The sequence below is a fragment of the Vicugna pacos genome, chromosome 14 (assembly GCF_048564905.1).
Source record: "Vicugna pacos chromosome 14, VicPac4, whole genome shotgun sequence".
Taxonomy (NCBI): domain Eukaryota; kingdom Metazoa; phylum Chordata; class Mammalia; order Artiodactyla; family Camelidae; genus Vicugna; species Vicugna pacos.
The window spans coordinates 73,052,683-73,076,786 of NC_133000.1; the positions used below are offsets into that span (position 1 = coordinate 73,052,683).

General features: G+C 59.0%; 1 protein-coding gene across 4 annotated transcripts in view; it reads left to right on the plus strand.

Moving 5' to 3' along the window:
* ATP11A (ATPase phospholipid transporting 11A) overlaps positions 1 to 24,104 on the plus strand; it is a 92,087-nt gene that overhangs the window by 44,717 nt on the left and 23,266 nt on the right. For all 4 annotated transcript variants that reach the window (XM_072976565.1, XM_072976566.1, XM_072976567.1 and 1 more), the window contains 13 exons: positions 2,774 to 2,902; positions 4,868 to 4,971; positions 5,538 to 5,588; positions 8,445 to 8,509; positions 9,148 to 9,229; positions 10,704 to 10,854; positions 11,782 to 11,979; positions 12,648 to 12,821; positions 13,738 to 13,901; positions 15,484 to 15,555; positions 15,993 to 16,066; positions 19,840 to 19,943; positions 23,421 to 23,602. In XM_072976565.1, the coding sequence (XP_072832666.1) occupies positions 2,774 to 2,902; positions 4,868 to 4,971; positions 5,538 to 5,588; positions 8,445 to 8,509; positions 9,148 to 9,229; positions 10,704 to 10,854; positions 11,782 to 11,979; positions 12,648 to 12,821; positions 13,738 to 13,901; positions 15,484 to 15,555; positions 15,993 to 16,066; positions 19,840 to 19,943; positions 23,421 to 23,602 (1,550 nt within the window). The remainder of the gene's footprint in view (positions 1 to 2,773; positions 2,903 to 4,867; positions 4,972 to 5,537; positions 5,589 to 8,444; positions 8,510 to 9,147; positions 9,230 to 10,703; positions 10,855 to 11,781; positions 11,980 to 12,647; positions 12,822 to 13,737; positions 13,902 to 15,483; positions 15,556 to 15,992; positions 16,067 to 19,839; positions 19,944 to 23,420; positions 23,603 to 24,104) is intronic.

Consider the following 24,104-nt stretch of genomic DNA (forward strand, 5'->3'; position numbering starts at 1 on the left):
AGACGACAAATACGGTTTTTACTGTTTGTCCCCGAGCTGTGTTTAGCCGTGAGCCTGGGGACGGAGCCTGGCCAGCCTCCCCTCCTCCTCCCCAGGCTGGTCCTCGTCCTGTCGCCGGCCCACCCGCCCCGACCCTCCATCCCTCGGGGCTGCTCTCCTGGCCGGAGGTGGTGGCAGGGCCATCGGGAAGCCTCAGGGAGGGGCAGCCGCCAGTCCCCGCGCACAGGGACAGAGGAGCCGTCTTTGGCTTCCTTCCAACCCCACCCTCTGCTTCCAGACACACTGCTGAGCCGTGAGGAGGCGCAGCCGGTCACCCTGGGGGTCAGTGGGCCTTGGGTTCCGGATCCCAGGCCCCTCCTGTCCCTCCATCATCAGCGCCTGGCCCACCTTCGTTACCCCCTTTAGTTGTCACATGAGTCAGACAGAGTATTGAGTGTATTTTTGTCTTAAGCCACATTTTCCTTGTTCTATAAATTTTACTGCCATGTGTCCCAGTACCTCGGAACGAGCTCCCCTCACTCGGCCTGGACTGACGCTGTTCCCCTAGTGGTCATGGGGTCAGGGAGGTGAGGGGCCCGGAGCGGTGGGAACCGCACGTACCTCTTAACAGGCTCCTTCGGGCCCCAGGCCCTGAATACTGTAGAGCCCTGAACGCTGGATTTCCTGTGCAAAGTCTTCCATACATTTAATAAACATCTCTTCAAAGACAGACCTAAATCGTTCCTCCCAGCAGAAAACTGAATTTTTTAATGCACTGATCGCCTGCGGGAGGCGTCTGCTCTGAGTCCAGCCTGTCTCAGCCGAGGATTTAATGGCGCCTGTGAGGCAAGGAGGGGAGAGGAGTTTGCTCAGGACTGGTTGCGAGGGAGCCTGTGAGCTGTGCGTCTCCGAGACCCGTCCGGACCGGGTGGGCCGTCCCGTCTGCAACCTGCGGGCCTGGCTCTCCTCTCGCAGCGCAGCTCCCAGGGGACGCCCCCCGCGTGGGCGCCGCCCCAGCCCGTGGGGTGGGGACCAGGAGGAGGATGCTGGGGCGCTTCACAGGGAAAGCTGCGTGACCGTTTGAGTGCAGGTTTCTGTGTGGGTCGGTTTCCACTCCCCTGGCCCAGACGCCCTGGCGTCACGAACGCTTGCCGGGCCATCTAGTAAACCCGTTGTTTGTTTTCAGAGGAACAGCCAGACCGTTCCCGGAGCGGGGACTCCGTTTTACTCGCCCGCCAGCAACGCCGAGAGGCCCGTGCCTCAGCCTCCCCGGCCGCGCTGGGCCCTGCGTCTCGGTGCAGTTCAGGCAGGCGTCGCCCTCGTGGCTTCCGGACGCTTGGCGGGCGCTTGTCTGCCATCGGCGCCTGCTCTTCGGTGCACCCGCGGCTCCTGCCCGCTTCTTCCCTGGGCTGCTTGAGGGCTTGTGTCTTCGCTGCTGAGCCTTGAGAGTCTGTGTATTATAGACCTCAGCCCACTTCAGACCAGCCTCGGGGGCTCACAGTGCAGAGCCGGCCCTGCTGAGGTCCGGTCGCCGACTCTCCCGTCGTGGGCTGTGCTTCAGTTCAGGGTTGAGAACTCTTTGCCAAGCCCTGGAGCCCAAGGGTTTTTCTCCTGTTTTTTTTCCTAAAAGGCTTGTACTTTTATGTTCTAGACTGAAGGTCTGACCCGTTTTGCGTCACTTTCCCCGCAAGGCGTGAGGTTCGTGTGGAAGTCCCCTTTCTGCCCGGTCGCTCCGGCCTCGTCTGTCGCAGAGGCTGCCGCTCCTCCCCTGAGCTGCTCTCGATCCTGGGGAGCGTGTTCGTGGGTGTGTTTCTGGGTTCTCTGTCCTGATGTGATGGTGTGTGCCGTCCTCCACGGGGACCCCGCGGTCCCGGCCCCTGCGGCCGCGTCACCGCCTTCACACCGCAGGTGACTCCCGCCCACCCTCCGGTCCGAGCGCTGTGGCCTTTCCCCGTGGAGCTCGGAGCACGCCCGTGGAGGTCTGCAGACACCCTTGCGGGATTTGCATAGGAGTTTTGCTGAGCCCGTGGGTCTAACTGGGGAGAGAGAGCAGCCCCCAGTTTTTAAGTCTTCAGACACCGGGTGTGAGCTGGGGCCACCATCCGGGTGACACTTGTCCTCAGACGGAAGCACCTGGCGGGCAGCAGCGAGACCAGCCAGGCAGCTGGAAGGACTCTGACCCCAGGAGCTCATCACTGACTGGTGGGGTTCCGATGTCTCTTCACCGTCCAGACGCTGTCCGATGTCCCCATCGGAGAAGAGGGGCTTTCCTGGGCGGTGATGACCCTCTGGTGATGATCAAACTGCAGTGATTAACTCCTACGTAAAAGTCTGTATGACGAACATTCTGTGATTCATTTTTACTTCAGTTTTGCAACATGGTTTCCGGGTTCTGCTTCATTCTTGTCACATTCATGTCATCTGGACAGTGCCTTGGTTGCAGTGTTCAGAAACCCGAGAGCTCTCCCACCTGGTCCTAGGTTAGCGCCTTCCCGCAGGAGTAACTCCCACTCGGCCTGTTGGCGCTCGCGCTGCCCCGTGGGGGCCGGATCGGGGCGGTGTGGTGACGGCTGTTGTGTTTTCACAGCAGAGCCCTCTGCCGTAATGCACTTCCCTGCGTCACGGGTCTGACTGGTGCGCTGACCACACTGGTCTCTCCTGGATTTGGGCCGAGCGTCTGGGAAATGACCTGCCTCAGAGTCACACTAATGAACACAGACCTGCCCGCAGCGTCCCCTGTGGGAGCCGCTGCACGAAGGCGGTTCATGGCGCTGTCTGTCTGTCTGTCCTGCAGGTCGGGGACATCGTCATGGTCAAGGAGGACGAGACCTTCCCCTGCGACCTGGTCTTTTTGTCCAGCAGCCGCGCAGACGGGACCTGCCACGTGACCACCGCCAGCCTGGACGGGGAGTCCAGCCACAAAGTAATGTGCCTGTGATTCGTGACCCGGGGCCCCCTTCCGAGCCGAGCGCGTGTGTCCAGAAGGGACACCGCGTGTGAGGTTCAGCAAGTGCAGGGAACCCGGCTGCTCTTCCCCCTCGGTGCCCGTGAGGACCCGCCTCTCAGGTTGACAGAAGCAACCCCGAGTCGCTTACTGGCTGTGTTGTTTAGCCCGGGTACCAAGTCCAGGGTGCAAGGAATAGCTTGTTGGAATTTTTAAGTTTTCATTTTACTGGTCAAAGTCAGGGACTTTACTAGACTGGAACTGTGTGAAAAGTGAGTCCAAATTTTGCCCGAGTATTCCTTCAATGAGTGTCTTTGTGTTAAAATATCTTAGTAAGGATTTGCTGAAATTATAATTAGTTTCTTACACTCAGGATGGAATTCAGCTGGTGCCACACAATTTTAATAAATAATCGAAAGAAAAACAAAAAACCACATCCCTGTTAATTTTGAGGATTCCAATGTTTAAAAACCTGGACGCTTCCGAGGAGCCTCTGGACGTGAGCTCGGCTCCGAAGGTGCTGAAGCTGCCTGTGGATGCGCTCAGCTCCCCCAGAGGGAAGGAGACGCTTTCTGTGCAAACAGCCCTGAAGGATGTGCTGGTCCTCTATGGACAGCCCTGTGGGGCTTCTGCGTCCACCTCCACATTGCCTTTGTAACCAGCCCCAAGAGAGGGCGCCCTCTGCACCACTGACCATCAGCAAGAAAATAGAAAGCGGAGGGTGTTCAGTGGCTGTTGGAGCACCTGGGTGGGGGTGGGGGTCGTGTTCTCATCCTCCCTGGCCTGGATGAGCCGCGAATCCCCGGCTGCAGGCCGTGGGCCGCCGCCTGCACCCCCCAACCCTGGAGGGATGTCCTGCCCATACTGGCCCCAGCTCCACTGCCAGCAGATGCCAGGGGGTCCAGGGGCATCACTGTTTTCGGGGTAAAGTTTGGTGGCAGCTGCCCTGGTCCAGACGTGGCCAAGGTCAGGATCATGCTGCACTTGGACCTTCGTGTGTCTGTGCTCGGGGCCTGGGGTCATCTGAGCCCTTTCCTTGAAAGCAGAGTGGGCGTGGGACACCCCCGCCCTGGTCATGTTTTCACGTCCATAAAATGGACACAAACCTGTCTTCCAGGGGCTCTTGGGAGGAACTCATTAGAAAATTCCCCAAAGTGCTGGATACACACACACCCCCAAAGCGGCACAGATGTGGCCGCGGGGGCTGCTGGGATCGCGTCCCCTGCTGCTCTGAGTCACCGGAGAGACACGTGCCCTCTCACCAGCCCCAACGCTGTCCCTCCCCATGTTCATACCCCCAGTGCCTCCTGGGCTGGCTTCCCAGGACCGGGTCGCAGACCGGCAGCAGCAGCTTACCTGGGATCAGGGTAGACGTGCAGGTCTCGGGTTCCGCCCCAGACCCACAGCCCAGAAACTCCAAGGCGAGGCCAGGGGGTCCATGCCCGACCAGCCCTCCCGGGCATCCCGAGGCCCACCTGGGGCCGAGGCCGGGTGAGGGTCTGGGCGGGTACGCTCCCCGGACAGGGACCGGCAGGGCATTTGTGGTGCCTGCGACAGCTCTCTGTAGACAACAGGGAATCGTATAAACAGGAAGGAATATTTTAGCTCCTGAGTCTGTGTCTGAGACACCACTGCGGGGTTAAATCGAAGCGCCCGGTTCTGAAGAATTACCAGCATTGCCATGTGTCCTTTTACCTTTAAGTGGGGGCTCTGCTAAGGATGGAAGAGGCCTGGGGCCTGACAGACTCAGGAACAGCAGTGGCCTCATAGTTCCGTAACTGACTTATATTCACAGACTCCTTCCTGTAGGTCTGGTCCCGTGGGGTCATCGGGCTGTTTACACGCATAAACGGTGAAGCTTGGTGCTGCCGAGGACGGCAGGCACCTGCGCTGGCTTCCTGCTGGTGGTTGTGGTGTGAATTCGCACTTTCTGTCCGTCTGCAGACCCATTATGCAGTTCAAGACACAAAGGGGTTTCACACTGAAGAGGACGTCGGCGGCCTCCACGCCACCATCGAGTGCGAACAGCCCCAGCCCGACCTCTACAGGTGAGCCGCCTGCTGCCCGCCGCCCCGCTGCCCGCCCCCGGTCCACCGCCCGCCCCCGGTCCACCGCCCCCCTGCTGCCCGCCCCCGGCCTGGCCACCACCCCGCTGCCCGCCCCCCTGCTGCCCGCCCCCCGCCCGGCCACTGCCCCGCTGCCCGCCCCAAGTCCACCGCATTGGGCGCCTGGAAGGAGACTGAGCGTCCCTGCGTTAAATTTAAGACTCGGTCAAAAACACGTCCCTTGTGTATTTACACAGCCCAGCAGCGTCCCGATGGTGGCTCTTTATACGGATAGTTGATACAAATATTCGAAAAGGCCTAATGCAACTAAATTTGTTGAGGAAAAATGAATTTTCTGTATTTTGAGGAAGTGATTTTAAGGAAAATCATTAAAGTCACAGGCTGATGAAACAGGAAGCAAAGGGAGGGCGAGGGATGAGGAACCCGGCTCAGGCCACCTCCCTCCTGCGGAGCAGGGGCTCGGTCCCGCCCCCGGCCCCTGCTGCCCTACCAACTACCTACCTACCTGAGGGAGCCTGCGGTCACCAACCTGCCTCCCCTGTTGCCAGGTTTGTGGGCCGCATCAACGTCTACAGCGACCTGAACGACCCCGTGGTGAGGTGAGGAGACGTGCTGCTCCCGGGCAAGTTCCTCTCGTGTTAAATTGCAAGCGGATTCCTCTGCTGAGGAGAGAATTTCCCCGGGCGCCGAGGGTGGGGCTCCTCCTGTGTACGCGTCTAGGCGTGCCGGCGTCTCACTGGCGGAGCGCGACCCCCCGTGATCGTGCTGGGGCCCCTCCCGGCGGCAGAAGGCCTTTCATAGCGAGCGGACTGTGCGTCTTCAGCTGTGGGGTCGGAGGGCTTCCGACGGGGAGGCCGTTCACTGGTTCATCGTCACCCCTGGGACACGGTCTTGGCTCTAGACGTCGGGGAATACGAGGGCCTGTCACGGGGTCACTTCCCCTGGGGACGGGGGGCCCTGCCTCTGGGGACGCCCACCCGTGCATCTCGGCCGCCTGCTCGGCCTCACCTGACGCAGGTGGCCGACTCGGAGCCCGGGACGAGCCGGGTCAGGACCAGCGCGGCCTGTGCTGCGCGCACTTCCCGGCCGGGCGCCCTGGGTCTGGACGTCGTCCGTCGCTCTGCACGGAGCGGCCTGGCTTTCACTCAGCTTGGAAGTTGTGCCTTTTCCGTAAAGCCCGCTCATTAGGGGAGCTGTTTTTCTTCGAGTTTAAGTCTCCAAATTGTCCCTGACCTGGTGTTACCTTGTGTGTCAGAGAAAACCCTTGCCCAGAAGCAGAAAAGAGCTCAGGGGAAATGGCTGCGGAGTAAGCGGTCACTGGACCACGAGTCCCTGGGGCTGACCTCCTCGAGCGGCTCTCGAAATTACCTGTTTCAGGGAGACAGGCTGGTGCTCCCCGAGCATGTTTTTAATCACCGTTTGCGGCAGCAGACCGGCAGGTGTGTCCCAGAATCTACGGAGGCTTTGCTTCGGTCTTTGTTAAATATGTATCGTTGTAAATACCTAGTTACTTTGGAGAAATGACCTGGGTTTCTGTGTCTCTGATCGTGTTTGAACAAGAGAGAGTAGATTTAGGTACATTCACGTGCCCTGAAGTCGGCCTGCAGACCCTCCTAGTTTGGTATTTGGACGGAGTTGCAGGCTGAGCCCCTCGCAGAGGTCGTTAATAACACACTTAGTATTTGGTGCTTATTCTGGCTTAGCTTTTTAAGTATTTCTACAGTTCAGCAGACTTTCAGTGTATGGGTGTCTGAGATGTTCATACGTTTGTGGTGTGGACAGTTACGAATTCTAGGTCCAACTTCTCCATCTTTTCAGAGTAATATTTCTTCGTTCACCCGTCCAAACTAGAAGCAGCGCACTTTCTTCCCCAATATTTGTTTCTTTAAAAAAAAATTCTCTTAATAACCAGGTTTTGCAGGGGTGGGAGGGGTAATTAGGTTTATTTATTTGTTTATTATTTTAATGGCAGTACTGGGGATTGAACCCAGGACCTCGTGCATGCTAAGCACGCGCTCTACCACTGAGCTGTCCCCTCCCCTGCAAAGTACGTTTTTAAGTAAATTATTCTTAGACTGCCCAGAAGTACTTTATAAGAGGGCCATTTGTTTTCATAAAGTCAGGAGGCTGACAGCTCTTGTAACACGCAGACACCAAGTGCGCAGCCGGACGCTGTGTCTCGCGTGGCTGTCAGGCCGGGGACACACGTGGGGGCCGGGGGCAGGTCGCAGCAGGCCAGGTGTGTCCCCGCCAGCACGCCTCGCTGAGCAGCCCCTTCTCGTCTTCAGAGGGGCCTGGTCCTGCGCTGCGCTGTCTGAGTGCTGAAGGCACGCTGAGTTTGTAACGTGCAGGAGGCGCCCGCTCTCTGCGTACACTGACAGAGAAGGCGAACCTTTGAAAGTACTTGCAGCTCGTCCCTCTCCCCTCCAGGACGTGGGGAGGGCGCTGCGATAACACAGTTAGTGCATCTGGATTGTGCTGTTTTTTCAACTGCACGTTTATGTTTTTAATTTTATTACTTTTTTGTTTTAAGGTTTTGTTTTGGGGGTTAGTAAGGTTTCTTTTGTTTGTTTGTTTTAATGGAGGCACTGGGGGCGCAGCGCAGGACCTGGTGTGTGCTAAGCACGCGCTCTACTGCTGAGCTCTACCCACCCCCTGAATTCTGCTTCTTATTTCTTCTTCTTGGGAGATGAGAAGAAGTTATCACTCAGTCAGCAAAGGGGCCACCGGACCACGAGCCCCCATAGCAGAGACTCACGGTTGAGTCTCAACGTCTTGTTCCTGCCCGACTTCCCGCTGGAGCAGCCGTGTGTGGACTGTTCCAGGCTTCAGGCCACCTGCCTTCAGGGGGCCTGGTGGGCTTGGTGGCAGTGCGTGTAAAGGTCTCCCAGCCTCGGTTCTACAGGTGTGACCGTGTCACACAGAACTCCCGGGGAACGTGGTGGAGACCACCGAAGGAGTCACAGAGACCGCCCTTCCGCTTTGCCAGAGCCCATGGGGTGTTTGGTGCGGGGCCGCAGGCGTGCAGCCTGTTGGGAGTGGATTTCTGGGCTGGTCCGTCAGGTGACACTTCTGACCAGGGCTGGGTACTACTGACGGCACAGTGCAGGGACCCCACATTGGCCTTCCACCCTCACTGTCGCAGGTGGAATGGGGTTAAAGCTTTGGGGTGCGGCTCGGGGGCTGGGTTGGAGGCTTGGGGTGCGGCTCAGGGGCTGTGGGAGAGGGTGAGGCTGGCCCAGCAAAGCTGACTGCAGGAATCTTCCAGCAGACGGGTTCTTACCGTCCCGCGGGCAGAGACCCCGTGCTTTACGTGGACCCGGTTAACGTTCACATCCAAACACAAGCAAATCCACGCTGAGACAGTTTCCTCCTAAGCGAAGTCTGCAAAGCCCCCTTGTGGTGCAGACGTGCTGTCTCCATTGCTCTGTTTCTGGTCGTCCTTGTCTCTGCAGGCCATTAGGATCGGAAAACTTGCTTCTTAGAGGAGCCACGCTAAAGAACACCGAGAAAATCTTCGGTAAGTGTTTTAATTAGTGAATTATTAATAATAGCTTCTAAAATTAAGGGCCATTAAGCAGTTAAAATCCGTAGACCGGCCGCGAGAGCTTCGCTTCGTGCTTGGAGGTCCTGTGGGCCTTGTGGCAGCAGCCACGCTGCCTCCCAGGAAAGCCAGCACCGAGGTGTGGCCACGCCCCGGGAGGCGGTGGCGTCTGAGGGTGCGCCTGCTCGCACATCATGTGCCTGTGGTTTTTGACCCAAACGTGAACTCAGTCCGTGAGAGAGTCCACACGGCCTTGTTCTGCAGGAAACGTCTTCCATGGCTGTTTCTTTGCTCGTGTCTCCCTCCCCTTTCTGTTGGGTTAACGCTTATGTTTTCACCGAAACAACTTGTAAACAGACAAATGTGTCCTGTTGTTGGAAACCCAGTATATCTGCATCTGAACTTTAAAAAAAGGTACAGATTGCTCCCCATGCAGGGGGAAGGTGTTTCTTTGGTCTAAAGAACCCGATGCGACTCTTCCTGAGCAGCTGGCTCACCTGGAGGAGTGTGCAGTGTGGTTCGTTTTGCCCATTTCCGTTTCCGCTGCCCCGCACGTGCCTCGCCACGCAAGGCCAGGCGGCTGTGTTGCTCTGACGCCCGCTCTCCGCCTCCAGGTGTTGCTGTCTATACAGGCATGGAGACCAAGATGGCCCTGAATTACCAGTCAAAGTCCCAGAAGCGATCTGCCGTGGAAAAGTAAGGCTCGGTACCCCGCGGTGGCTTTCGGCTGTCGCAGACCCCCGTGGATGTGAGGCCGCTCTCTCCCTGGCCTCGTGAGCCGCTCCCGCGTGGCGTCTGGGGGACAGCAGAGCTGATTACTCAGGCCGACCGTCTTCCTTTGTGGGCCTGTCAGCGGCCACACACCCTCAGCCCACGTCTGCAGGCTCCCTCGTGTGGGCTCCCAGAGTCCCGGTCCAGAGTCAGATACAGGTGCCCAGTGGCTCCTCCCACTATTTCTTAAAAAAGTAAAAATTCGGTCACTTTATTTGTGTATTTGTTTTTAGTGGGGGCACTGGGGCTGACCCCGTGCCTGCTCAGCCCGCGCTCCCCCCCGAGCTGTGTGTCCCCCACCCCGGGTCACTTTTACCTCTGGGGTTTGGTGGAAACCACGTATTCTGACGCGGCTTTACCGAGGAAGGCCTCAGCAGAGGGAGCCATTTTCTTATCGCTGAACGAGAAGAGCCTTATGCTGACAAGACAGGGACGGAGCCGAGTTTGTAAAGAACGCAGCTGGGGTTTTGTCCGCTTTGCCTCTTGTTAACGCGCATCCTGACTCGAGGCGGCGCTGCGTCTTCACACAGCGTTTAGCAGAGAGCTGCGCGCTGCTTGGCCACTCGGGGGCGGTCGGGCCGCTCTTTGCTGTTGACCTGGAAGTGTGACTGTGGGTCTCTGTCCGTCAGTGGCTGCGGCAAATGTGAAATGCAGAGTTAAGTCTCATGGAGCAGCAATGCCTGGTTTCCGGGGGAGGGTCCAGCTCAGCGGTGGAGCGCACGCTGGGCACGCGAAAGGTCCCGGGCTCAATCCCCAGAGCCTCCTCCAGTAATGGACAAATACATAAACCCAGTTACCTCCCAACTCAACAAAAAATAAATTTTTAAATTTTTTAAAAATAAAATGGCATTTTATGGTTCAAAGCTGACATACGTTAAAGATGGACAAATTTGGAGAGAAAGAAAGGACGCTTAGTCTCCTGGTGTTGGCAGACACGCTGGTTTCAGAAACAGATACTGGAAACTCAGACCTTCTTCATAAGGCCCGTGAGGCACTGGCCAAGGACGCCACATCTTTCCTGCTCAGAGGGCGTCCATCCGTCCCTCCCTCCCCCCCTCCTTCGTGCCGGTCAGTGCCAGGCTTGGGGCTCCCTGATGGACGCCTCACAGTAGAAGACGCTGATCTCCGGGTGTCCTTTGAATTAAGAACCCTCGACCATGTGGAAGCCCTGTGGGCCGGGCACGTGTGTGTGGCCCTCCGCCCGCCTGGTGTGCCGCCCTCAGCTCTGCCCCTGGTGCCCACAGACCACACATCGGTGCCCGCGGAGCGGACTCAGGTGTAGCTGTGACAACCGGCCGGGGGTCCTCCAACACGCGCCCGCCCTGACGTTTGTGAGGAAGGTGGGGCCCAGCTCGGTCCTCCGGGGAGCAGAACGGTCACCCGCTGTCTTGTGTTTCAGATCCATGAACGTCTTCCTCATCGTGTACCTCTGCATCCTGATCAGCAAAGCGCTGATAAACACTGTCCTGAAGTACGTCTGGCAGAGCGATCCGTTCCGAGACGAGCCGTGGTACAATCAGAAGACAGAGTCAGAGAGACAGAGGAACCTGGTATGAAAGGTGGCTCCCTTCGGTGGGCCGCTGGGAGGGAGGCGGGGGCTGCAGCGAAGCCTTGGTATGTGAAGTCTTCATAGGAGACGCAGTCACTGATGGTGGCAGTGTCGCAGCCCCCCGGCTGGGACACGGGTCACTCCGCCCCCTGTGGGAGTTTGAATATCCAGGGCTGGAGAGGTGCCGGTTGGTGCTGTAGATCCATAAGGACGCACGTTGAACATCGGTGCTTCCAGAGCCCAGTGCGGCGGCTCGTCCAGTAGACACGTACTAGTGACCGTGACGTACGTGGTCCCTGCTCACGGTGACACCGGGAGGAGGCAACCCTCAGTGACGGGAAACTAGTAACAATGAGTTTGTTTTCACTTCTGGGATTTAAGCTCCGTTGCTCGTGTTTGTCAGAAGTGTCTCCCCGAAACCAGCGTGTTACGGGGACTCGGTTAACCCTCCCCTGCTGAGAACAGTGGCTCTCTGGCCGGGCCTGCCGCGCCACCCGAGCCATGTGCCGGGCCCGACCTGGGCCCCCTTCTGCCTGTGTTCAGTCTGGCCCTAGACTAAATGGCTAGAAACAGGGACGGCACTGCTCAGAAAAGTCATCTGTACAGACCCTCGCGTTTGGTCACTTATCAGAGACTCAGGGGGAACCTGGATTCATCCCAGTGTACAGTGTCCCGGGCTCTGGGCTGGAGAGGCCCCCACCTCCAACAGTGTGACTCACAGGTGACCTGACCGCCACCGGCGGCGCTCCTGTCCCCGGTCGACCACGGCGCCCAGATCCGGGGCCGACGAGAAAGCCGGCAGTCAGCGCTGCCCTACGTGGTCTTTATCTTTGGGTTCAAAGCCGTAGTGTTTAAGAACGGCACCTGTGGTTGGATGGTTTGAAGCCACGCGGCGCCAGCGGGCGGGGCACTCAGCCGCGTCTCTCAGTTCCTCAGGGCCTTCACTGACTTCCTGGCCTTCATGGTGCTCTTCAACTACATCATCCCTGTGTCCATGTACGTCACCGTGGAGATGCAGAAGTTCCTGGGCTCCTACTTCATCGCCTGGGACGAGGAGATGTTCGACGAAGAGATGGGGGAGGGGCCCCTGGTCAACACCTCGGATCTGAACGAAGAGTTGGGGCAGGTCAGCGGGGGGCCCCGAGCAGGAGGCCAGCAAGATGCGCAGCGCAGGACTCACCCGGGGCCCGCGGGTCGCCAACTGCCGGTGGGGGCACCCCACTCCCCCTCCTCACAATGGCCCCACAGGGTCCAGGGTCCCCATCTTCCTTCAGTTCATCTGAATTCAAGGTGTAAAATTAGGTGTAGTTTTAACACTTTCCACAGTTTTGTCTGAAATTTGTTTTGTCCTTCAGTTTGTTTGAATTCTGTTTTCCAAACTTTAAGCGATATTGAGAGTTTGGGCCTCCCAGACCTTCGGAATAAGCCCATCACACTCACATCCTTGATTTTTTGGTTAAATTGGACCCAGGACCTCCCCAGACCCGCCTAGTCCTTCCGTCAGATGGAAGGCTGGCTCCGCCAGGGGCGTGTGGCCTTCCTCCTGCTCCCTGTCCGGAGAAGAGCGAAGCCGCCTCCTGTGACAGCAGAGGCCACCCCCCCGCCCCGCCCGGCTCTGTCCCCACGCTCCGCCACCAGCGCTGGGGGAAGGACCGCCCCGAGTGCTCACAGTCCAGCCTGGGAAGCTGCACTTGGGGTGGGAGCTGTGGGAGTCCGGGTGGTCCAGAGACCACGGCTGTCAGGGGTCCGAGGCCCTCTGAGAGGCGGCACCTCCCAGCCGAGCCACGTCCACAGGTGGAGTACATCTTCACGGACAAGACCGGCACCCTCACCGAAAACAACATGGAGTTCAAGGAGTGCTGCGTGGGGGGCCACGTGTACGTGCCGCACGCCGTCTGCAACGGGCAGGTGCTCCCCGACACCTCAGCCATCGACATGATCGATGCCTCCCCGGGCGCCAGCGGGCGGGTAGGTGGTCGTGCCCTGGCAGTGCCACCCTGCCCCTGGGGCCCAGGTCACGGGGTAGACAGGGGCACCTCCTGTCCTGGGATCTGGGACACACACGACCCCTTGGTGACTCGTGGGAGGAGGGCTGTCAGGGGCCACATCTGCACAGGCATCTCTGGGTGAATCCACTGGTCACATCAGAGCGGATGGTGGGCTGCGTAGAGGGACCCTCCAGACCGCGTGTACTCACAGTCACACACACACAGACACGCACACACACACGCACACACACATACAGACACGCACAGACACGCACGCACACACACAGAGACATGCACGCACACACACACACACACATACACACACACCCCGCCGGTGCTGTGGCTCGAGGGCTCACCCCCCCAGGGGGGCAATGACCCTTGTTGGCACTTGGCCAGGAGACTGTTCCAGAAGCTTCAGTGACCGCAGAGCCCGTGCGGGGCACCTGGGGGCTGAGGGTGGCCTGTCTTGGTGGGCCCTGCGGTGACGGCCTTTGGTGACCAAGGGCACCTTGTACTTCAGGTGCTTTCAGGACAGAAATGCCTTTTCACCCCCAAGGCTTAGTGGGGAGGGGCAGGTATTCTGTGCCTCGTGGGGCCTTGCGGCTGCCACAGCTCCGGCACCTGGCACATGAGCTGCCAGCCCCACCCTCCCAGGCCCCCTCAGCCGCGGTCGCACCCCAGGAGCCTGGGAAGGCTTCCGGAAACCCCAGGGTGCCCTTTTCTTGTGACCTTGAACCCGCCTCCTCCCCAAAGTTCACACCCATCTCCGTCCTGACCGAGGACCGCAGAGCTGGACCTGCTCCTGCGTGCCCTGCGTCGCTGCCCCACCTCCCGTTTACTTTCCTGTTTTAAGCACGTGTGCCATAGAGACGTGAGTCTCCTGCTGCGTCTTTCAGGAGCAGGAGGAGCTGTTCTTCCGGGCCCTCTGTCTCTGCCACACCGTCCAGGTGAAGGAGGACGACGAGGTGGACGGGCCCAGGAAGTCGCCGGACGCAGGGAGACGCAGCGCGTACATCTCTTCCTCTCCTGACGAGGTGGCCCTGGTCGAAGGCGTCCAGAGGTGCGTCCCTGCAGGACTCTGGTCCCAGGCCCCTCCCGCCGGCCGTGGGCTCCCTTGGAAGCGCCCTGGGTCGGCCCTGCGCCTGCAGCTTCTGCTGAGGGACGGCCGAGCTGGCGCTGCCCTGTGCTCAGGGCCCCGGGCCCTGCGTTGGCAGCGGTGGGCCCCTCCTGCCATCTTGTCTGGGTGGCTTTCCCCCTAAATCTCTGATCAGAGGCCATTCCGGATAGTCATGGGCTTTTAAAGATGCACAGTCTTCGAGTCCCTTCATGACGAGTCTTTCTCATCCGTCCCAGGGAACTGACGTCCAGAGACGTCGTGCAGCGTCCCCAGAGTCACACAGCACAGAAAGGCTCAGGCTAGGTGCTGGGGTTTTCCCACTGCCGCGTCCCTCGTACCCTCACGTTAACTCCACCTGCTGTCGGCCTCCTCTGAGATATTTTTCCTGGGAGTTCTTGCAGACATGGGATTTTAAGCAAACATGTGGAAAGGTGCTTTCTTGCAGATCTGTGGCATACTTTCAAGTCGGGAGAACAGCTTCCGCCCCTGACTTAAGGCTGAAGGCGCAGGATTTACTGTCCAGCACGGGGAGCTAACTGCGCCCCATAGCTCGTAGTGGCCCGTGGTGGGGTCTCATCTGCAGAGACCCACATCCCGACGCTGCACACCTGGAAGTAGCGCAGTGTCGCGGCCAGCTGTGCGTCAGTGAGCGGCGCTGAGGTGCTCCGTCAGAGGGTGTCAGGCACCTCGCACCTGCCTGGAGCCATGTTTCTGTTGTGAGCCAAGCCGCGTGTTCCTCCCGGGCAGTCTGGACAGTGGTGTCCGGTGTGTGAGTTGTGTCCCTGCAGACCTTCATCAGAGGCACAAGTTAACACGTACAGAGGTGGGATTTCTTAAAGCAAGGTGTATCTCTTCCGGGAAGCGAGGGCTCAGAAATCAAGGCGCGCTGGGTCGTGGCACTCGCCCTCCAGGAAGCCTTTCCTTCCGCCGCCAGCCCCCGGGCCGGGCGGACCCCGCCCCCGTTGTGTAAGCTCCTCGGGTCCAGAAGCCTGCCTCCGGTCCTCCGCCCGGCTTGTGCGCCCGTGTGAGAGCGCTCGCTCGAGCCGGTGGAGGCGGGGGCCTCTCGCGTCAGGGGCCCTGTGGCCCGTGGCCGGCCCGGGCTGTAGTTCCCTCATCCGTGAAGGGACAGCGTCTGTCCGGGGATCGACAGACTCCCGGAGTCCTTCTGATTCTGACATCGCAGCCAGACTCTGAACAAGCCCCGCTCAGGAGGTAAACCTGGGTCCGCAGACAGGGACCAGCTTCAGACCTGCTGCGTGAACACCTGGAGTCGGAGGCCTGACCGTGTGCGTGCGCCGGAGGGTGGGGTGCGTGGAAATCCTGTTGGCTCGTGCGCCGCTTTCGGAGACAGTGAATAAATTCAGTGCGATTAGTTCTTGGCTTCACAGTGCAGTTTACAGCCTCTTTTTACTAGAAGCATTTCTTTTTCAGAAGGAAAATGTTCTCAAAGCATAAAGCAGAAGCACTCTGCGAGGGGAACGTCGGAATTCCACGTTAACCCCCGGATTTGTCTTCTCATTCACAGGCTTGGTTTCACGTACCTGCGGCTGAAGGACAATTACATGGAGATCTTGAACAGGGACAATGACGTTGAGAGGTGAGGACACCGTGAAGTCGTGATCGCAGCTCACACACCTCACGGGGACCTGCAGTGGAGGCGGGAAGGGTCACCTGTACAGGTTTCTCCTTGGAGAAAAGGCCAGCTTCCCTGTTCCCGTCTCATAACCCGTCCTCCCTCCTTCTCAGTGACAACCCCGAGAATGTCACCAAAGCTCTCGGAGAGTTTAAGGATCAGGCGGTCAGAGAAGCCGCTGGACGGTGTTGCACCGTCAGACAGGCTTGGGCTAGGCCACCTGACGTCAGCTTGACTGCAGAGGCTCACGTAGCTGCTAGAGCGTCCGGACGCCTCCGGGGTCCCGTAGGCACACTGAGCTGTAGCCCGAGAGAGACAGCTGGACGGACATGGGACGTCTCACCTTCCATCGCGCCGTTTACCCCTTCTCACCCTTGAAACACATTTTAAATCTTTTTCAGGTTTGAATTGCTGGAGATCCTGGGCTTTGACTCAGTGAGGAGGAGAATGAGTGTGATTGTCAGATCCGCTGCAGGTAGACGCCCTCCCCTTCGGCGCCGCGAACGATAACGTTGTGGTTGTGCTTCATTCTGGTGCCTAACCCTGCAGGAGCCCCAAGGGTTTAGACGTCTTCCCCCCTCTTTTTAGACTGAAGTAGAGCTGGCTTGCAGCGCTGTGTTGCTTTCTGGTGGACGGCGTGTGACTCAGTCACACGTCTGCTCTTCCTCACGTTCTCTCCCGTGATGGGTTATCACAAGACGCTGAATGTGGTTCCCTGAGCTGCGCAGCAGGACCCTGCTGTCTGCTTTATAGATGGTGGTGTGTATCTGCCAGTCCCAGGCTCCCGATTGATCCCTGCCCCCTTTTCCCTTTGGTCACCGTAAGTTTGTTTTCTGTGCCTGTGAGTCTGTTTCTGTTTTTAAATTGTTCGTGTGTCCTTTTTTTTCATTCCAAAGATAAGTGATGTGTGGTATTTGTCCGTCTGTCCGCCTTACCTCACTTTGACGATCGCCAGGTCCACCCCTGTTGTCGCGCGTGGCGTGGTTTCATCCTCTCTCATGGCTGAGCAGTGTCGTTGTGCACACGCACCACGGCTTCTCCACCCAGCCCTCTGTGGTGGACGCCTGGGCTGCTTCCGCGTCCTGGCTGTTGTAAATACTGCTGCTGAGCACACCGGGGCACGTGTCTTTTGTTCCCTCTTCCAAAGCATAGACAGACCCGCTGCAGTCACGCCTCCTCCACCCCCGCCCACTCCCCTCGAGCCCTGCTCCTCGCCTGCAGCTCTAGGTGCAGCCACGGGGGACGCCCTCCTGCTCTCGTCAGCCAGGAAGCTGTGGCTCGTCCTCGGCCCTTGCCAGGCTGGAGACGCCCTGCGCGCGGACGCGCCTCTCGGCAGTGCGCGCTGCAGCCCTGCCACCGGTGCCCGGTGGACACAGCTGGGTTCAGTTCACTTGTCCAGTTTCAGAATGGCACCTGATCAGGACACTCGGGGTCTTACTCCTTTTCGTTTCTTAAAGCCAGGCTGCATCGGGCTGTGTTTTTCCGTTTGGAAACTTGCCCGGTAAGCAGCCAAACGGAGCCGCCACCCTGACACTGAACAGACTCAGCCCCACACGGGGACCCGGGGCGGCTTGGGGAGCACGAGGTCGGCCTGCCCTGAGGCTTGCACTGAGAGGACTCCATTCCAACAGGAAGTGGACAGAGTGAGCCCTTAACCTGGCCCTTTGCGTCCCTTTTGATGGGGCCGCAGATGCCTCACTCTGGCTTCTCAGCCGGCTGAGGCCACCGTGAGGCCACCGAGGCTCCTCTGCCCGCGGCGCCGGGGAGTCACCCTGGAAGGAGGTGTGCTCCGTGGGCGGGGCCGTGGGCGTCTCTGAGCTGGTTCTCTGAGCCGCTGATGAGGTTATCGGCCGTGACAGCTCCGCGGATGAGACCTGCTCAAACGAGTGAGTGGAACTCAAAGTGCTTCGTGTCAGTGCCGCTGAGACGCGTGGACGCAGGGATTTGACCGCTGGGCTCTTAAGGATGTGGAAGCACGCAGCCCAGGTGTTTGCAGATGAGTTCGCCTGTGCCGGCGCTGGCCTGCGCTCTCCTGGGAATTGAAGGCGCCGACACATTCGTCCGGGATGAAGGCACCAGGCTTGGAAATTACACCTGCAGTTTTTCTGCTGTGTGGCTTCCCCCGGCAGGTGTGTTCTGTGGGGGCCAACGTGCTGGGGAGAGTCGGTCAGCCCGCCGTCGGGGGCACGGCCTCCAGGAGCGGTGCCTCAGGCCCCATCTGGCCCCAGCCCGTCCCCAGACCTCCTGAGCTGCCTCGGACACCGAGCTGGTTCGGGGATGCGCCGTGGACTGTTCGAACACGACTGTGCTCACCAGCAAAGAGGGCGTGGCGAAGGCTTGCACAGGATCTGAGCCACCCGAAGGACGTGTGTCCATGGCCTTCACACCGTTGGAACAGCCCTTCCTCGCCGCGCCGTCCGCGCCCTCCTAGGGCAGCTCTGAGGGGCTGCGGGCCGACGGGGCCGAGGCTGGACCATCTGCACCAGCCGCTGCACCAGCTTGTTTCCAGAACGTTGAATGTTTCATCAAACAAGCTGTTCTCTCAGAAGTAGCTCCTCCTCGGAGCTGACAGCCTGGACGGCGGGGGCGGACATCGGAGCCCAGCGGCCACTTAGCTGCAGGGGTCTGACCGAGGGCTCTGAGGGGCCCGGCGTCTCCTGTGTGGGTTGGTAACCCTCCCTTGTTGACGACAGTGGAAAAGCAGAGTCCACGGCGGGAGCCAGTGCCGTCTGCGCTTGTGCTTTGCAGGTTGAATTTTGCCTCGTTCTCTGCATGTTTTTATGTCAGAGGTTCTCCTGGACACGTCCCTCATCTAAAGCGTTTCAGGGGAGGGGCAGGTTGAGGCAGCGGGACATTTCAGTCATTCACCAGCCATTTCCATGAGTCACTGTGATTCTTCTAGGAGAAATTATAGCCCAAGAGTGCATCGTTACTCAGAGTTGTCTGGACCACACAACTTGTTCTGAACTGTGCCTGATGACGTACGAGCATAGCCTAGAAGTTACGGCTGGCGGTCGGGCAGGGGCGCTGCCGTCGGGCTGGCTGGCACTCAACCTGAGAGGGGCCCGGGCTCCCCTGGGATGGGCTCCCTGCTCCTGCAGATCCTGCTCAGCTCAGCACGCCGGCCGCACCCCCACTCCCCTCCCAGCGCGGCCCCGGGTCTGCTCCGGGTCCTGCGTGCTTCCCAGCCGTGGGCTGGCGTTGCCCTGGGTTAACTGCAGGACTCGGGTGTGTCACGGAGGGTAGTTCTCTCTGGGACCAAGGACAACGCCAGTGTGCCTCCTGATGCCGCCGCCAAGTTCCCAGGCCCTCGTCCGGGCTCCCTGTGTGGGCCGGCAGGTCTGGGCTCACCAACTGTCGCCCGCCAGCGCGCCCCCTCCCCACGGCCCCTCCGGGCACCCTCGCCCGGGAGCCGGCTACAGTGGAACAGTCCCGGCTCCTCCTGGTCCCCCTGGTTTGCTGCCTGAGGGCCGCCAGCGCCCAGGGTCTCCAGGGGGTGGTGATTTCTGTCTGAAGACAGATTAGGAAGAGACTCTGGGTCCCTCTGGCCCTGCAGCTGCCGGCAGGCGCATCACGCTGCTTCCACGAGTCACATGCCAACCCCGCAGCCGGCCAGATGCCCTGTGGTTTGCCGGCGGGAAGGCTCTTCGCAGGAGAGGAGGAGCCCAGGGCGTCGGCGCAGGTCCCTGCAGCCTCTTCATCCCCGTTCCGTCAGAGCCTAGATTTTCCAGACTCACCGGGAAGGAAGCCGACTCCCCTTGAGCGGGGAGCGCGCACGTAGCCCTAACGCGTGTGAGGCGCAGAAATCGCAGGACGGATGCTTCCCGTCAGCTCCTGTGAACGCAGAGGACAACCCGATGTTCCCGCCCGGCGTCTCAGCAGATCCTTTCCTGGTTTGGGGTCGGTCGGCCAGGCCCTCTGTGTCCTCACCCCTCCCTGGTCCTGCAGCCTCACTCGCATCCTTGCTGGAGAGAAGGCAGAAGTGACAGGGTGACAGGAGGAGGGGCGCCGGGAGCCAGTTCCTGACGTTCCCTCGAGGTTCGGGGCTCGTCGGAGCGAGGCTCTGGGGTGACCCGTAGGTGTGATGTTTCCGACTTTGCGTGTTGACTGCTCTGTTGGCGTCTCCCTCATAACGGTCTCAGCACTGATACCTTGGTTTTTGTTCTTTAACGAAAGCATAATTTGAAAAATAATTCATTCTCCCCCAGAGTGTGATTACATTAAACTCTTTTCCCCCTTGTTTTTTAGGAGAAATTTATCTGTTTTGCAAAGGAGCAGATTCTTCAATATTTCCCCGAGTGATAGAAGGCAAAGTGGAGCAGATCCGATCGCGAGTGGAGCACAACGCGGTGGTGAGCGCGGCCGGGCGGCCTGGGGCCCTTCTTCCTCGCGGGGAGGGACGCTTCTGCCGGGCGGGCGGGCGTCAGGACGGGCGCCGCCTTCCTTGGACATTTGGCTTGTTCCCGTCCTGCTGTGGGAGCTGGGTTGCCGTTGGGGCTCCAGGGTCAGGATGACAAGCACCTCGTGGGATGGCCTTTGCCCTGAGGGTTCCTGGTGACCGGCGCTCGCCCTTTACGCCGTGACTCCACCTGCTTGGTTTCCTTCTCGCGCTTCGTTCTGAAGCGCGCGCTCGGTCTGTCCCGGGTGCATCGTGTTCCTGCATCACCAGAGCTTCATGCCACTGCGTGGCTGAATCGCATTCCGTCGTGTGGACACTGTGTGTGTGCCACGCGGTTGTCCACCCTCGTTGAGGGACTCGGGCCGTGTCCACCTTTGGCCACTGGGAGTGACGCCCGTGCGCAGGTGCGCCTGTGTCCGAGTCCCTGACTTCCTTCGATCGTGTGCTGAGGAGTGGGACGGCTGGGTCACCTGGTGATTCTAACATGTGTAGCTTTTCCAGGAGATGCCGGGCTGTTCTGTGGTGCCAGGCCGCAGTGGCTGCACCGTCCCCCAGCGGTGCACGAGGGTTTCAGTTTCTCTGCACCCTCACCGACACCTGCTGTTCCCCATTTGTGTTGTGACGGCCACCCTAGTAGGTGTGAGGCGGCACCTCGTGGGTGGTGGTGGCGTTTCCCTGATGACCGAGGACGCTGAGCAGCCTTCCCTGCGCACACTGACCGTTTGTGCATCTTCCCCGCAGGGGTGTTTGGTCGAGCTTTTTGCACAATTTGTAAATCAGGGTTTTTTCCTTGTTGAATTGTAGGAGCTCTTTATAGACTGTGAATGCCAACACCGCATCAGATGTGTGATTTGCCCCATTTCCTCCCAGGCCGTAGGCTGCGCCGACGCTGCAGATCGCCCTGGGTCGTGCTGTCCCGGGAGTATGAGGTCTCGCAGGCCTGCACACAGCACGCCTGTCCGCTGGCTTGGGTCTTCTGTGCTTTCTTTCAGCAGAGTGTTGCCATTTTCGGTCTGCAGGTCTTCACCTCCCTGGTTTAATTCGTGCTTGGCTGCTCTATTCTTTTTGGTGCCTTTGTGAGTGGAATTGTTTTCTTACCTTCCTTTTTGGATGGTTCAGTTAGTGTATAGGAACACAGCCATGTCTGTGTTGACCTGCCGTTCTGCGCGGCGTGGCTTCACACACAGTCTCCTGTACTGAACGCAGCCGTTCGTTCCAGCCGTGTGCGTGTGCGTGCGCGCGTGTGGTGTACCTGGAGTCGTCAGGGTTTCTACGTATAAGGTCGTGTCACCTGTGAGCAGAGGTGACTTCGTTTCTTCCTTTCTGCTTTGGACACCTTTGTTGTTCTTGCCTAACTGCCCTGGTGAAGATTTCAGCACCACGTTGAATACGGGCGGCAAAGGTAGGCGGGCAAGTCTGGATCCTGATCTCGAGGGAAAGCCTTCGGTCTCTCGCCACCGGGTGTGACGCTGGTCTGAGCCTTTCGTGTGTGGCTTTTATCAGGTTGAGCAAGTTCCTTCTGTTCCTAGTTTATTGAGTGGTTTTACCATGAAAAGTTGTTGGGTTTTGTCAGTTTTGGTTTTTTTTTTTTGCATCAACTGAAATGATCGTGGGAGACTTTCTCCTTGTTCTTTCGATGTCGGGTGTTCCTTCATTGACGGTCGTGCACTGAGCCGCCCTCGGATTTATGGGGTGAACCCCACTTGGCTGTGGTATGAAATCCTTTGGCTACGCTGTTGAATTCAGTTTACTGGTATTCAGTTGAGGATGTCCGTGTCTCTGTTCGTGAAGGACAGTGTTGTGCATTTTCTTTTCCTGCAGCGTGTCTGTCTGGCTCTGTCTGCACGGTGTCGGTTCACACGGTCTCCAGGGTTTTCGTAGCGCTTTGGAGGAACAGAGAGCGCATTTCTACCCCACGTCTCCCCACAAGGGGACGCCCGTATCCACTTGGGAGCACAGTCCCATTTCTGAAGGTTCTGCTGACTGCTGACCCCACGTCTCCGCTGCGACAGCTCTGAGTCACTGTCCTTTTCTGGTGCAGGTTTTCTGGTGTGAGAACGAAGCCGTACATCCCGTGTCTGTTGCTTCTTCGGGGAAGTCAGAGAACTTGTTCTGCGATTTGAGTTTAATGTCTCTAACTTGATCACGTGGGTGCTTCTGTACAGTTTGAACCGTTTACCGTTTCAGCAGAAGTTACTGAGTTGTGACCATGTGCCAGGGACTCGGGGGCGACTTGAGACCCTGTGCCGGCAGCCTGAGCTCTGCCCCCCGGAGCAGCAGGCCATGGTGAGGAGGGGGGACAGAAAACCAGGAGGCAGCATAGGAGTGGGGAGAGGCCCTCGCGGGGCACGGCATCCCTGAGCTTCCAGAGCTCAGGTTCGTGGAGAGAGACCGCGGGGCTGCGGGCTTGGCCCGCTCTGACCGGGAGGTGGTGTCTGGACGGTGGGGGGTAGAGAGGCTCCTGGGGGTCCCCCAGCCACAGATGCTGCCGCAGTCCGGCTCCTTCCTGGCTCGTGCCTCCTCCCCTCAGGCTCCTGGAAGCTCCGGGGACAGCAGGAGCCGTTAACCCAGCCGTGGCCATGTCCCTCGGCTGAGCTTGGAGGTCCGAGGTGGGTGGTAGGGGTGACGTGCTCCGAGAGTCAAAGGAGATTAGCGTTCCTATCATGGAGAAGCTGCCTGAACTCTTGAGAGCCAGTATTCTCCCAGAGTTCAGACTGACAACATAGGAGACCCTGGCTCATGCCCCAGGGTCGGTGGAGTCAGGCTGAAGAAACAGGGACGCAGAGGGGTCTCGCCCAGACGGTCAGTCAGGGCTCCGTGGCGGTGGCTTCATCCTGATCGGGAGGAACTGTCCGCTGATGGAGTGAAGGTGCCCCGTGCGGCCCCTCCGGGCTCCAGGGGGCCAGCGCCCCACGCCCCGCTGGCTGGTGGGCTGCGTGCTCTGCGGTGACACCCTGAACTGTGATCTCAGTAGAGGCTGAGCCCCTCTTAGGTTCTTATTTCACTCCCCTGTGAACCCATTCAGTGTGATAATGACCCCGTGGCTTTCCTTCCGTGGGCGCCAAACAAGGTCAAGCTTGCACAAACTTCCCACCTAGAACACGTCACTTTAAAGCTACCACTTGGCATTCACTCTAAATTGCAAACTGCTGTGCTCGAGAGGTTGACTTCTTCATTTGTCAAAATACGAGAACGAAGCCTTATCTTTCAAGGGCCCTGCTTTGTGCTATTTATTCCCATGCTCCCTGGTTTGAAAATTGTATAACCTGTGATGATTGTCTGTGCTTAACGTGGATGTGGGTGATTCCGTCGTAAATGACCAGCCTTGGGGTGGGCTGGTTTGCAGTCCTCGGCTTCATCACTCTAAGCGGAAGGGGGACGCGGAGGAAGCTGCTGACGGGGGTCAACGGTGCTACTCCGTGTCCTGCAGGAGGGGCTCCGGACCCTGTGTGTCGCCTACAGGAGGCTCACCCAGGAGGAGCACGAGGGCGTCTGCAAGCTGCTGCAGGCCGCGCGGGTGGCCCTTCAGGACCGGGAGAGGAAGTTAGCGGAAGCCTACGAGCAGGTAGAGAAGGACCTCGTGCTGCTTGGCGCTACGGCCGTGGAGGACCGGTAAGCAGGCGCTCGGCCTGGCGTGATATGACAGCAGTGGCCGCAGGAGACGCTGTCACCGCACCCGAGGTGCCGCGCTTCTGCGTCAGGGCCAGGCGGGCAACATCCCCGGGGTCGGGCCGGGTGCCCTTTGACTTCCCGTGAACCAGAGGCCTGAAGGTCATGCTTTCCCACGAGAAACCAGAAACGTTCACCCCGTGTTAGGAACGGTCGAGGCACAGGGGTGTTTTTTCAATTATTCCTTGGAGTGGAATCACTCATGCTGTTCCCGAATTAGTGGCGAGCTCTTTTCAAACACAGGTGTGAACATTTTAGATCTTAACGTTCTCAGTGTATCTGTCATCATTCACTGGGGAAATTTAAAATGATGAGGCCAAATATTGCAAAATCTGACAGTGGTGGCTGTCAGATTACCGACGGCGGATGGTCAGAAACCCCCAAGGAAGGAGCCAGTCTGCCCTAATTCTGCAGCGAGGCCTGGAAGCGGCCGCCTGCGCCCCGT